At 43.0% G+C, this 15,635-nt stretch overlaps 1 protein-coding gene across 1 annotated transcript in view; it reads right to left on the bottom strand.

The window, feature by feature from the left end:
• LOC105832006 (A-kinase anchor protein 200) overlaps positions 1 to 15,635 on the bottom strand; it is a 90,762-nt gene that overhangs the window by 27,865 nt on the left and 47,262 nt on the right. The window contains exons 2-4 of the mRNA XM_028190237.2: positions 13,606 to 13,920; positions 5,240 to 5,398; positions 4,904 to 5,017 (exon numbers count right to left, since the gene is read on the bottom strand). Coding sequence (XP_028046038.2) covers positions 4,904 to 5,017; positions 5,240 to 5,398; positions 13,606 to 13,839 — 507 coding nt within the window. The 5' untranslated portion in view covers positions 13,840 to 13,920. The remainder of the gene's footprint in view (positions 1 to 4,903; positions 5,018 to 5,239; positions 5,399 to 13,605; positions 13,921 to 15,635) is intronic.

Here is a 15,635-nt window from a genome sequence, read left to right as displayed (position 1 = left end):
TCGACGCGATTTTCATATTCGACGCATTTCTAAATCTTGTCGAAAGCCGCGCTTTTTTTCTTTCTTCGAGTCTAACGAACACGTCCCGACATAGTTCTCTTTCCGCGACGAAATAGCGCGCCGTAGACAAGTATATCCGGGAAGTTTGGGCCATTGAACCGTGTTGCTGGCGAACACAATGAGCGACCAAACACGACGTAGACACGGCCACTGACCGATGCTCGTCTACTCGGGGCCGGTCACCGATATATCCCCGTGTCCGACATGTCGTGCGTTCCCCGTAGGAAATTGGCCCAAGGGCCGTGACCGTATATCGACATTACGTCAACCCGCGCCACGTCGATCATATGATCGAAATTATGAAATAATTAGCGACGTCGCAGCGAGCGGCGAGCGATACGAACGATCGGCTAGCGTTTTTACCAGATTGCCGGATAATTCCAGGGTCCACGAGAAGATATCCGGAACACGCACGCACGCACGCACCACGCACATTAACATTTCGCGTCACGTGGAGTCGCTGTCGTCTACAAAAAAGCATCGCGCACGCAAATCCAAGTCGCGATAATAAAGTAGTTGATTACGGGAAGCAGCATCAAGCTGGAAAGATTTATCAAAAAAGTATCAAACGTAAATCCCTCATTGCTTTTACCTTGCGCAAAAATAAAAAGTTTTGTAAATAAATTCCGCGACAAGGATTAATAAAATCGCAAAAAATTCACCTAATTAATTACCTATTAATTTTTCTTGTAAAAAATGAATCAGATAATATAGTAAAGAGACGAAATTATTTAATTTGAGAAATATCAATAAAATACCGAAAATTTCTTAATTCAGTGAAATAAGTAATTAAATTCGTCTCTCGTTAAATAAAAATAGCCAAAATTTCCCACGATGATTTTTCGTCGATTACCTCATCGACATCTGATTCATAAGTTAACTAAATTTTTTAACTTGATTAAATTTCTTCAGTTCAGCTATTTATGGTATTTCAGTTAAATATGTAAATACTTAAAAGTTCAAATTTTTAAGTACTTTGATAAAATTTAATTTAATCAAGTTAAGGAAATTAGTCAAATTAACATTTTTTTTCTCAGTGTAAACCGCATTATTTTTTTATCGCGACATTCCGTTCGCGACAGATGTACGTCACTTTAAATTAATTTTGTGGAATGTTAAGTAATACGATTGCATTGCCTCGACCCGCTTCTTCCTTCGCCATGAACGTGACGATGGAGACGTAACGAATGCCAGAGAAGGTTTAGACGCCTCACGGACATAAGAATGCGTGAGTAGACAATTTAAGGGAATTAAAAGTTAATTGCTTTGAATTGAAAATTTCACCGCCAATTGAAGCGAAACGAGCACATTGCAGTGGAAATAGAGAAACACATCACAATAGCTAAAACTATACGATGAAAAAGCTACTTGACAATGTGCATTCGATCAATCTAGTAAGAGAATAATTAACGAGCCTATTTACCATACCGCTCGACCAGCACACTTAACGTGACGACGTTGTAAACATAAACGACGATTGTTAAAACGTCAACGAGCCGGAGAGGAATCATTAGGAATGGGAAATCCTTTTTCTCCGCTAATTACTCGAGAAATTTCAATCCGCGTGCTGGGCACTTTACAGCGACGTGCAACGATCGGATAAACCGGTCGGCGAGAACGACGGGCCTTTGCAAAGCAGCACGACCGTGTCATAACACGCTCAACAATGTCATGTCGCTATTACGAGACGCACACAGCGGCGCTTGCACGCGGTTGCATACTTACTACCACTTGTAATTCCTTAATGACTGCGGAATGCTGGGCCGTTCGAAGGGAGTGAAAGTCGCGGCTGAACGGCCGACGCTCGTGATGACTCGAAGGTTGCACGAGAGTGAGACGTTTTCTCTCTGCATCTGCTAATGCCGCGCGATACATATCGGGTGTATTACCAAATCGTGTTACACAATCGCCAAGCAAACCCGGACAATAAATGTCTAAATGCCTGTTATTAATCAGAGGAGGAACGACCGCGTCAAACTCTCCCTCGAAAGATAATAAATAAGACGCAACAACTCTGGCCAGTTCATCAAGGTTACGTTAGCGTCGCCAACGAGATGATACGTGCTATAAATATCTGGAATATTCTTCTGTGAGAGCGCGGCATCTTCGGTCCATCCCGCGCTATGGAGAATGCGTGTTTTGAACTGTCCGAGCGATACCGACCGCATCCATCACTCGTGGTGATAAACGACCGCGAGGACGGGACGTAAAAATGATATGTCGATAGCCCGGCGATAAAGCAAAAAGTACGACAAGACGCGCGCGGTCTATAAATATAACATAACAACGCTAATGAGGCCCCCATCATTACCATACCGCAACGCAGGGTTTCCGACGACTCGGAGAATTCTTGCCTTCATCGAACCGAACTGATAACGCAAGAGAATAACGGACGATGCTACAATAACATTATTCTACGTGTAGCAATCAAATCGATTTTTAAGAACGGCTTGTCGGGTGGACAGTTCATCCAACGATAAAGTTATCACGGTCGTATAATATCGGGCAAAGAGCCATTGTCTATCGGAACACATGAGCTGCAGGTCGAACCCGGAGGCTGCGACGAGGAATCAGGCTGGCTGGCTGGTTGGTTGGTTGGTTGGCGGCTGGCAGGCAAGGCAGGCAAGGCAGACAACCGGCGGGGATAATTTAACCACGCGCGGCGAGAAGCCGGTTTTCCACGACGGCCCTATCACGAAAGTTGCGCGAGCGGAGGTACGACGAACCGAAGGGATGAGTCACGGCTGTTCGTCTCTCTTCCCACTCTCTTTCTGTCGCGTCGAGGTCGCGGCGACCGAGAGGGAGGGAACGAGGGACCACGCACGCGAACGTGGACTTAAACTGCAGACTGCAGAGGAAGACGAGGAGGAAGGTGGCGACGGTGATGAAGGAAACGAGAGGATCAGCCGCCACGAGAACCCGCGCCTACGCGCGGCCACGAGGGAAACAGATAAGACGAGGAGCTGCCGGAGAGCGACGAAAAACTCGCGAAACAAAAAAAAAAAAAAAACACGGGAAGAGAAAAGCGAGAGCTCCTAGCGTTGCCTACTTATTATACATCTGCCGGCAAGCTGCTTGTCTGCGTTGACCGGAAAGAGTTACGATGATTCATTGCCGCCTCGGGATAATTGAGCGTTCCGATGTACTTTTTAAGACGCAGCTTCAGCAGGTGGATGCAAGTGAAGTGCGTTGACTCATTCTCCTTCCTCGATATTCTTAGTTCTAGCCAATCTACCGCGACATTTTCTCAAGTAGTGAACGCGCGAATTATACGCAAAACTGTTATAAGCTGCTTGTCAATATCAAATTACGTTTATCATTAACTCGATCGTTGATTTTTGCGAGTTCAATCCGGTTGAAGCTCGCGAGCAAGTCCGTCGCGCGCGAATCATCGCCAATCAATATGGCCCGATATATAACCGCGCTGATCGAGGTACAAAGCGCGCGTAACATGGAATAGCTTGTTAAGCCGCCACGACGAAGATTAATAATAACGTCTACAAAGTGAGCTCCATCATTCACGGAGCTCGTGAAAGGCCGTTGTAACGGCTGCATCACGTCTGCGTCACGGTGAGGTATAACGCGCGCACAGCTGCATAATACTTCATCATTTCCCTGCGCGACAATGATCCACGGATACCGGGAGGGGAGAAGAGGAGGTATATCCTCGCCGCGATAAACACGCGAATCGAGGCGAATCGTGAGCGATACCAGCAACTATAACTTTGTTAACGCGAGCACCTTCTCGCCGAGTCGATCATTTCTACCAAATATAAATCTCCGGTAATCGCGAGCGTCTCCGAGAGATTTATCAGGACGTCCAATTAAGTCCACCGTCCGAGAGAACCGCCCTCGTTCCCGTGACGGCTATCGCGTGGCCGTCCGCGATTATCTTCCCCGGCGCACGGATCGAACGGGCGGCACGAACTTCAAGGGGAAACACGAAGTGGCCACGCTTGATCAAACACTGATTTTATTGACCGAGACTTTTTCGACGCCACGGATCGATTGTTCGTAGCGGCCGGAGGAAAAGATCGAGGAAGTTGGAACGGGGTCGCGGGATTCGATTCATTGCCGCTCGTAAAGCCGGTCGCCCCGTTTTTCCACTGTATGCCGCCGCCGCCGCCGCCGCCACCACCACCTTGCCCTGAAACTTGTTCACAGGCGCTTGGCGATATGTATTTCACGAGAGTCGTTCGATGAGCGCAAAAACATTTCATTCGCAACGAGCAATAACGCCGCGGCGCTATCGAAATCCGCGTTGCGTAACGCGGCGCGGCGTTCACTCTCGCCATAGTATCGTCGATGACAAGGAGTGGCAATATCGACGACATTAAAAACATTGACGACTTGTTTCGAGAATAACGCACTGCAAACGCAACGCACGATATCAAAGAGCGACGCAATTAGCTCGTACAAAATTGAATCCGATACGTGCGCGAGAGCGCGATAATTGTTCAGCGCAAGGGAACGCACAAGATCGGCATTATGAAATTTAGCGGAAAGATAAAATTATCCAAACATGTATTACTGAGAGTTAAATTACGTATAATGTTTCAATTTCCGAGTATCCGAGAGGCAAAACGTTTCCAAGCGAGCTACATCGGACAATGAAAAAAAAAAAATTAAAATAAAAATAAAGTATCACGTTCGCAAATATTATAACATCTCCCAAAACCGAGAGATAATGAATTTTACACAAGCGCGATAAAGAAGCAACGTTGAAAATAGCGTTCTGTTTGTTTTGAAAGACACCGTGTTTTCGCAAGTAATTTTCTGTCTCTCCCATCAAATGGAGTGACAACAATATATTAGCGTACGAACGCTCTCTTTCGCGACTCACCTCTGCGAGCGGCTCTTCCTTAGTGACGTCTCCATTCTTAGGCGTTTCGTCGCGGCTCGGCTTAGTCTTGTCCTTCTTGCTGAAGCTTATCGACCTGAAGGACCACTTTTTCTTCTGGAAAACGAGGAAACACACCGTCTAATAACGATCGGCAGACTCATCGCGTGTAATTGCACGTCGTATTTCGCGGAAGTAAAATTTCTAAATTGAGGTGCAAGAAAGACCGACTGACTGACACAAACACGTTTCAAAATACAAAAGAAAATTGATTTATTTGTCTACGAGCACGATTAATTAAGCGCGGATCAATGAGCGCGGATGCACAAGTCGCCTTACCTTATCCTTCTTTTTGGTTTCCTTATTGTCTGGAGAAGTGGCAGTGTTCGGACTGGCAGGGTTGGCCTCTGTAGGCGTCGTGACCTCCGCAACCTCCGCAGGAGAGTCTCCAGACGATTCTTGCTTCGTCTCCTCGGCTTTTACTTCTTCTTGCTGCGGCTGCTGAAAGCAGAGGAGGGAAAAAAACTTCAAATTTCGTCTTCCGAGATTAACGTTAATCCTACGCAAATAATAAAATGTCTTCGATTCGAAATAAAAATTTTTATAATGGATACGTGTGATGTATTTTACGATTGCGACAAATATGAATCATATCTGAATTCTCCGAATCAGCTGGAATAATATAAATCATCAGAAATAGAATTTTACCCTAGCACAGAGATTTCCTTAAGTAGGGAAACAAACGAGAAAAGGAAAACCATAAAAGCGACCGATATCTTACGCAAGATATATTTTACATCGTAAATCGATACCTCGTACAGCTACAATGGACGACTTCCCGCGGTAATATTTCCAAGTTCTACTACTTTGCAAGACGATAGCGTTCGAGCATCAGCTGATAGCAGTTTTCATCGCGGCTCTTCACCGACACGCGATATATTTAAAGTCGTTAAAGAGAGATCTAGGCATATCCCCATCATCCTAAAATCGTGTTCCTTCATTTACAGCTTCATTTACAACTTTATTACTTCATTTTACTGTACTGTCATTAACGAAACATCGCATGCAAATTACATTATCGAGAGCTTTGACGAGAATAAAATTACATATAATCGTTAGAGAGCTGATTAAAAATCGAGTTTTTCGTAAATTTAAATTAGGAGCCTAAAAATAATATTATGAAAATGATAAACAAATTATCTCGATTCTTCTCTTGGGGTTTAAAATCCCTACCAATTTGTACGGAAATGTAGAAGCTACATGACATCGAAAATCTCATTATATCATTTCTCACAAATATAGTTAGGCAAAACTGATTACACGAACAGGCTTTTTACCCGCGAGCGTATACGTTTCCGTGATGATACTTGTATAGTTGTCGAAAGTTTCTCATCTTGCGTCCGGAAGTACCGCAGCCACTTCGGAATGAAGTCGCTTAACTCTTTCCCATCGTGCCCCGAGGCCCATCACTTATGAATAATATCAAACTTCCGCGAACCGGGTTAGTTTTCCCAGAAAGTGCACAGTGCACAACGAGTTGCACGACACGAGAGGATCCTTTGTCCCGCTGATGAAAGGGCCTCGACGTACTCTCTCGTTCTACCGGCGAAGTGTGCAACTTACCAAACTAAGCTAAGAAAAGTGCTTGTCGGCCCGTCTTTACGCAAAGAAACTTCACTAGGACCGATTAGATTTCGAGTGCCCTGAAGCCCCAGAAGGTTTCTTTCTAAGCTGCCCCGTAGAGATAATTATACACTTAAGATCCAGGTATAAGACAACTAACCCAATAAAGGAAGAAGAACCATCGGGTCAAAATACTTTCATCGATTAACATAAACCATACAATTTTTTATCGAATTTAGATATTATTTATAATCCATGCAAAATTTTTAAAAAGTGTAGAAAACTACTCTGCAAATTTGCAAAAAAATTCTAATGGATTTAAGAAAAGAAAACCAATACGATGTGATGGTTAATTAAACGATGTATGTAATTGGTTCATGACGTAAACGAATACAAGCTACGTTAGAAACGCTTCTTGGAAATTGATTTAAAAACAACTTCGTTACTGATACTGTTTCCTCGAATTTATCGAAACTCTTCTTATCGTTCTATACATTCCAATTCTTTTAAAACTGTTTCGCACGCGTGCTCATTTGCTGCATTTTGCTCTTTCGTCTTTATACATTTTTTCGTCATACAATTTCGTTCTGAAAATCGAAAGACTCTTATTCTATTTGCTAGATCTGACTTTTGGCTAAAATTTCTCCGATCGATAAAACCCGTAGCCACGACGCAGCAAATATCGTCCGAGTCGAATGAAACAACGTAAATAGCGTTTTGCAAGTTGAGGCAGGTGACTGTGGTCGATTGTACAAACAACGAGCTACTTTATTATCGATGCAAATACGCGAGAACAATTCTACACGTTTATCTCAGATACGCAAACACGTGTGTATGTACGTTGCGCGATGCGATAAAACAAACGCAACGGCCGATCGAACGATGTTCCACGACGTCGTTTAAGAACGATATAAATCTGACGTGGGCGTTGAATGCCGGATTTCCTGATTTACAACGAATTGTGCGAGACGCGCCGTCACATTCGATTACAAGTAACGCGTTTACACATTATATTCTCTCCTTCTCTCCTCTCTCTCTCATTTTTTCTTTTTCTTTTCGTTCTCTGCATCATTGTCTCTTTCACAACGATGGTGAGACGAGGCGAATCTTCTCAGACGCGTTTCGTGCGCATTATATTATGTAAATATCAGCTTATTTCTGCATTCACGAGACGCGCGACGACGAGGATACGAGCAAAGGCAGGAGGGAGGGGAAAAAAGAATAGCCAGACGGAAAACGAGGTCCGAAAGAGATGAGGGGCATCGCGCGAAATATTCTCGACATAAATGCTCTCTCCTCCGCTTCGAGTACAATGGCACCACAAAACAGTGCGAGGATTGCGTATCAATATGAAACTGTAAAAACGTTGAGCCATAGAAAGTTGATGCACGAGTTATATGCAAACATAAAAAAAAAAACGGAAAATTATGAATCGAAAGATAAAGCATAAAGAGCCGCGCGTTTTTGCTATGGTTCTGTAACAATTATCGTGCTCACAAACAACAAGAGTCAAAAGGCTTGGGATAAGTATCTTTCAAGCCGCGTTTCTCTAATACATATGAATATTGCATTCGGTGTAAAACAAAATAATGAATTAAGATTCCGCGCGCGAATCGTATTACCGAAGTCGCAGGCAAATAATAATAATGAGGCATCTCCTCGTCTCGAGAGGCCGACATATTGGAATTCAGAGGCCACACGAGTTTACCATTAATTAATATTCAAAGATACGCGGCGCGGGCAACCTTGCGTGGCGGATAAAGACACCGGATCGTTGTGCGGCCGATCGCACAATATTGGAATACGAAGGAATCCACGGGACGCAGCGGGCTTTAAACGAAGGCCGAGAGAGATTTCCACAATAAATTCCTCGGCGCTGCAGGCGTGCATATATATGAATACGCACCATCTGTCCTGCGTACACACCGCAGTTTCTATAACGAATTCCCGAGCGTTGAGTAATCGTACGCGATCGACGTACGCAAAGCCGTATTTTATTTGGACTAGGCGATACCGCCCGCCGTGAAATCGCCACGCGAGCGCGTAAAGCGAGGAACAACACGTAGCGAGTTAAATTTAAACGTTGAAAAATACCGAATTCAGGGTGAGGATTTACCGCGTTCTAATCGAGGAGCCGCGTTTCACTGGAGACCGCGATGTTCGCTGGAACGAAGAATACTCGCAGGAATTCGGGCGGGTCAGAGTTACAATTAGCGATAGTAAAGCAGACGCGAGTCGTATTAATTAATAAAGCGCGTCCGTTCCGAGTTATGCGAGCTACACGCAGGATGATTCATCAACGAAACGCGCGGCGCTAGAATATCACGATGTTCGCGCGGCATTAATTATACGTGAAATACTTCGCTTAATTTCCGTACGATATCGTACGCGGCTGATTCATCGTTCGAGGAGGAGAAGAAGGAGAAGATCAATAGGCGGATCAGCATCTTTTTGCCATATACGTTAATGGTATAATGTACCTCTATATCGAAGTATTATAATCTATACAAGTTAATTACAGAAATCAGATTCGTGAACTCACGAGGTACGAAACACCCTACACATTAACTTGTCGACCGTACAGCAATATATCAATCATTAATAAAATGCAATCCTATCAACGTCCTGTTTTTTGTTGTTTTTTTTTTTATTACTAATAATACGCAAATTTAATTTCGATCAAATTTATAACTCTCTTCCCTTAATTTTTTTACAAGATGACTGTCCCTATATGCAAAATTAATTTTTTATCAAGTATCACGATGCATGTATACTTTCAAAAGAAAAAAATATATATATGTCTGCACGCGATAGAATTTTTATCGCGCGTCCAGGCGTGGTCCATTCGCAACGCGCTAAGTGAGTCACGGCCAAGGTTGCGATCCACACCTTGCTCGTTACGGATCCCTTGCGCATGCAAGAGATTGCACGCACGGTGCACTTTATTTCGCGAATACTACTCACAATCGTATTGCAAATTTCCATTGAAAAAAAAAGGGCCGAGAGCACTCACTCGTCGTCGTATCAGCGTGGCTAATATTAAGAGCAGGTGTTCAGCAAGCCGAGCGGGTTTGACTCTTAAGCAGATCGCACGCGCACCTGCCTTTAGGGATTTGGTAAGACTGCGAATAGAGACAGAGATACGTTATGCCAGACGCAGCGAAGACACCGGGGAAAAGCGATGAATATGCATGATGCGCGAGTATAATCCCGTATGTCACCCGAACGCACCCCCTGATCGGCAAACGCGACAAACTCAAGCTCGCGATCCGCGAGAATCGTAACAATGTTCTCTAACAGTCGATACGAGACAACGGGCGGTTAATCAGTAAATCGAGGTAAACCATGTTGACGTTATGTTAATCAGATTGACATATTTAAATCAGAATGTGGGTTAAGCAGTAACGATGGCAATCAAGGTGACACGGCAAACGAGACCCGGGAATTGGAAAGGAGAAACTTCGTCGAGACACAGGAATATTTAATCTATAACGGATCGCTTTTATGACATTCTCCTTGCCGCATTTATGCAAACACTTCATTAGCGAGATCTCCCTCTCTCTCTCTCTCTCTCTCTTTGCAGTGCAAAAAAAACTCACGGAATTTGCTGAGAAACGTGAGATGTAGCGCGCGGTTATTGGTGTCGATCAAACATAATTTAGTGATCAAAACGCGCGAAATAGTCACACGAAGGAAGGAAGGCGGGGAGGCAGGGATAAAGAAGATCTATTCGTCTGGGACTGTTAGGTATGCTCTGGTAAGAAAAGATACACGAAGCCGTACATGAGCCACGGTTACAGTTAGTCGCGGGAACCAAGGAGTGCAGCACGTGCACGTGACGGAGCTAAACGGTATCTTCTTGATTTTTTTGTCAAAAATTCAACACGGCTGTGCGAGCTTCACCATATACGTGTCACGTCGAGACACCGATCTTAGCCGCTTTATCAAACGCTATCGTGATATTCAAATGACAGACACTCGCGATGACGCGGGGAATCGGGAAGCGATGCGCCGCGATGCAATGAGTCTTCGATTACCAGAAGGGTGATTGAGATGCTCGTTGCTGTTCGCGAGAAAATGATCGACTCGGTGCGCGAGAAACACGAGGATTCACGTTCGATGAAACGATAACGACGGGGTAGCATGGTTCAACGTAGCATATCAAACTGACTTTTCGCGCGATCTTTACGGAACGTAAGAAAATACAGCGTGGTAAAATGTCTTGTACGGGAAGAAGCATAGTATCGATCATTTGCCTGAGATACGAGAGAAAGGGAACAAATCGAAATAATATACGGAGAGAATATCACCGCGAAAGTATTCTCTAACGTAGAACGAAAGATCGCTTAGGATCGAAATTCTTGCGCTGTTCTCGAATCGGAATGTTCTTGTGGTGCAAGGAAAAGATGTTCGGTTCGAATAACTGAAGTCTATGTGTGACGCCTTAAACCGACGCGAAATGGTAGAAAACGAGAGATCGCGAAAAAGCGGCAGAAAGGACTTGTCGAAGGGAAATGAAAGGAAGAGGAGAGGGTGGTAGTGAGGTGTGCTCTCTCTCGCGTGTCGTCGTATCTGGTGCGTGACAGCTGCCGCCGGTCTTGCTCAATCGGGGAAATATCAAGTTTCGTCTATAAGCCGGGAAGGTATTTCGAGATATAAATCGCCGCCCCTACTTATGAGATTCGAGTCGAGAAGAGAAGAAAAAGAGAAAGAGAGAGAGAGAGATGGACGAAGACCTGACGAAAACTTGGCACTTGACAGAATTGATACTGCGCTGCGAAACGCGCCACAAAGTTCTCAAAGAGAGCTACTGAAGAGATGGAAAAGTTCAAAAAATTAAAATTACTTAGAGAACGTTTCCGCTTTAGTTTGAACAACATTGAAATACGATTTTTTGCAAGTAACGTAAAATAAAAATGTGACATCAATTTTAATACTATAACATTTTTAACACGCAACGTCTCATTAAAAATTTCGAGTTCAAAAACGATAAACAATCGATCGCAAATGCGTGTTAATACCGTTTAATTACAATGAAATCAAACGTAACCGGAAGAACTATTTCAACGGATTAAACGCGATTGGAATCGTAAACGCAAGTACAAATATGAATTCATCCGTGTTACCCTCATCCGGTCTCTGTAACGCTAACGCACTTTATAAACGCGTAATGTGCAATTAATCACAAGCGTACCAGCTTTCCGTTTACAACGCATCTTACGTAACGCCATGATTATCGGTCATCAAGCCGATACGCGCGCTTGAACGGTCATTGAAGCGATGCAATGATCCTGTGAAGAGGAGCTCAGTGCGCTGATTCTCGCGTTCATGAGTTATAACTCCGTACGGCAGGAAATCGATCGTTATCGAAGGTAGGCTGTTCTCGACTGGCACACGAACGAAGTAGCATTTTTGCCTAGATCATGCTCAGAATAGTCAAGCCCGGACATCGTAAAAGCAACACTCGGTGCACGCGTGAAGTACAATTTATATATGACGCTCTTTTGTTTCGTCAAATGATTCCTTGGGGACGAACGCGGCAAAAAATGCATTAAATGAAATCGAGAAATTAAAAGGACGACAAAAATGTACTGTATACACAATCGCACAATTCCATTAATTGCTAATGTAATTTGCTAATTGTAACTAAATGTAATTTACTAATTGTAACCTACTTTCTAAATATGTGTATATGTTATACGCTGTCCTTGGTATTTTATATTGTATTAGCGATATTTGTTGATATTTTAAATAAAGAGAATATCGTTACTATTGTCACAATTCTGCACATTTCAAAAGATATGTATATAAACGTTTCATACCCTATTAAAATATAATTTGATAAATAAATACATTGATTTATTATTGTTCGTTATTTCACACGTATAATTTTTTAATAATAAAGATAAATATAGCTAACGCGCGCCATAAAAGGTGATTCGCTGTCGCTTTCAACGAATTGATTAAGATTAATGATTTGTTGGCGCGTGCAACCTCTGCCGGATGAATCGTCTCAGTGAGATAAGCGTCGGAGTACCTATGACTTTTACGAGCAAACGCGTGATTCAGCACACGCGCCCATTGTAAGCCGTTCGCGTATAATCCATACTGAACGAGATCATTGAAAGGTGATCGATAATTGAACGAGTGACTCACCGCAAAGCGATTCGAGAATGTTAATAATCAGGCGAAGATCGAGTGGAGGTGAACGTGATATTTAATGTGTCGATATTGAATTTGCCTCATGCAAATGGGAGAAATAATTATACGCGTGAAATGATCGAAATAGCGTAACTGAGAAATCTCGCAGCCTGTCCGGCGACAGGCGGCACACTCATGTGTAATCAATCAAGCCGAAAATTCGAGTCAATAGTATGATTTTCTCGAGCAAAGTGCTCGTTAATAACCGTAAAGGCTGTGTGTTAATAAGGTTTTAATATATGGCTCGTAATAAAAAATTATCACTATAAGAACGTGGGATGCAAATTATGATCATATCACCCGGACTAAAATCGAGATAATCACCTGCGCAAACAATTGACCCTAATACGGTTGACATGATTTTAACGTAATACACATATGCACACAAGACCCATGTGACACGAACAGGGGCTTAACGTCAAACAAACTTCATTCATTCTAGTTACCAATATGTTAATGTTTAAACCGAATAATAAAAGAAACTTAATTAACACACGTTTTTTTCAATGCTTTCTCTATACACATTGGACCACGACACTTTTAAATTAATTTTAATTATTTTTATAATCATAAAAAATTCTTCAATGACTTACTTAGACTTTAACATCTTTAAAAAGTTTTTGTATGATTGTTTACTTAAAAAAAATATATATATATAAAACGAATGTTATAACTAATTATAAAGCATGTAGTTTCTCAAAGAAATTTGTAAAACAAAATGATCAGATTGTGTGTACCAAGCGTTAAAAATGAATTCCCTGTGTATTATTTTCTTGCAGAATAATCTAATATCGCGCTATTAAAACACACATCGTTCCTCAATGTTTCAGTTTAAATTTTAAACGAGTGGTAAACGAGTAACAAAACTGAGAAGGACTTACCTGTTCTTTGTCCTTTTCGGTAGCCTCATCTTTATCCTTTTCTTTATCCTCGGCGGAGTCCGTGTGCGGTGCTATGCCGTTGGTGGTCGGCTTCGTGTCAGCCTCCTCGATCCTCTCCAGCTTACCGTCACCAGGTGCGGCCACGTCGCCGACGACGCCACCCTCGGCGGGTATTCCCTCCTTCTTCGGCGTCGTCGTTATGTCCACGGACCTCTTGCTCTGTCTCGCTCCCATGTTTGCTTCTTACCTTCTCGTGCCACCTGTCTTTATCTCACTTGCTTTCTGGGGTACCAGGTGGTGTCCAGCTAAACCGTCCTGCAATCAGAGCAAGGGAGTCGATTAAGATATTTTGCCAAATTTTCCAAGACACAACGAAAAATAAAAAAAAAACTAACACGACACGTAGAATGCAACTATGAATAAAATTAAGAGCGAAAGAAGTCGAGACTGTCGAGAGTAAGAGCTAACAAATCCGCGTTCGTTCGGGCTCTGCAATTGGACGCAGTTACACGCGTCGATCTGCACGCCGCGGATAAGTTCATCCGTCTCGCGGTATATACGCTGAGGAGCGGGGGTAACTTTCACCGTAGCAAAGATACATCGAAGATCCTCTCGGCTCCACCGTGTGTGTCGACAAACGAGGATTTGGTTATAAGGACAAGCGAATCCGAAATGCAGCGGTCGCGATTCGAAAACGACACGACTTACATTCACCTGCGTCGGATTGATCCGATAAGCGAGATTTATGTTTATCGATACGCGGAGCCGCGCCCTTCGTAATTAATAGTGACTTTCGCGCAGGTGTTTCCTCTCTCATTCTGTGTTTTTTTTCTTCTTTTTTTTTCTTACCAGAAACCTTCGCTTAAAAATTATCGTACGCGAACGGCAGCGTCGAGCGACCAGACGATAATGAGCCGTACGAAAGACACAGTTCAGAACACAAAGAACAACAGCACAACGGAAAAGCTCTTCCATCAGGAAACAACTAGGTATTGTCCCACCCAAGGATTCGCTTGTATTCGTTTCCGTTACGTATACTTGGCTAAAACGCGAAAAAAAAAGAGCACGGAAAAACCAAGTGAACGCGTGAAAGCACTTTTGTCAACGGCAGCTATTATTCGCTTTCGACGTTTTTCCAATCTAGGACATTCGTAGAGACGTCAAAAGTTGGGCGTAAGCGTACGCCATCGAGACGAAAAAAAAAATCGCAGATTACTGTATAATAATATTACCTGTGGCGCTCGAAAAAGGGCAGAAAATACACGTTGTTGTCGCGATTTTAATTATCCTCGGAAGAAGAGGAGAAAAATAGCTGGTTGAAAGCCGTCGCTGGAGCGAGGCTAACGGTACCGCGGCGATGAGTTTGCTGGTAACGAAAGCGGAAACAAACGCGCGCCGTACCGAGGGAACGGCTGCGAAAAACTGGCACGACGGCGCGCTAAAAGCTAGGCTCACCTAGACCGCTCGTTTGTAGCGCGCGCATTAACGCGCATTTAAACGACCACGTGGCTCACGCACGCACGTACGCACGCACGTTTCACTGCCGTCTCTGTGTGTACGCGCGCCAGCAGCTGACGGCCGTGATGCGTAACGCAACTGTGGTCGCGATGAACTTACGCGAGGTCTTTTGTGTGCTGCGAATCGATGAGAAAGTACCAAAAAAAAAAACCATTAAAAATAACACCGAGATTTCTTAAAGAAAATGTATAGAATCAATAAATTGAATATACAGAAAGTCTATGAAGTCTTTAATTCGAAATAGATCTTTCTAAAAAGACATCATCTTGTATTATCTCTTGCATAAATTACAAATATTAAAAATAAAAATCCTATTAAGCATCTTTATGGATATCTTTTTCTTTTTTAAATTCTAATCATTAATTGTAATATTTAATATATTAGTATAAAAGATATTTATAGAAACTTTCATATCATTAATGAAAATTAATTAATATAATAAAGTGTTCTTTTATTCCTTATCACAATATGTTATTTACAAAATGTTATTTCTGCCTCCGTTTTTTAAACAT

Source organism: Monomorium pharaonis, chromosome 8 (genome assembly GCF_013373865.1).
Source record: "Monomorium pharaonis isolate MP-MQ-018 chromosome 8, ASM1337386v2, whole genome shotgun sequence".
NCBI lineage: Eukaryota > Metazoa > Arthropoda > Insecta > Hymenoptera > Formicidae > Monomorium > Monomorium pharaonis.
The sequence above is the reverse complement of the archived record's forward strand: the minus strand, read 5'-3'. Positions and strand labels throughout refer to the sequence as shown.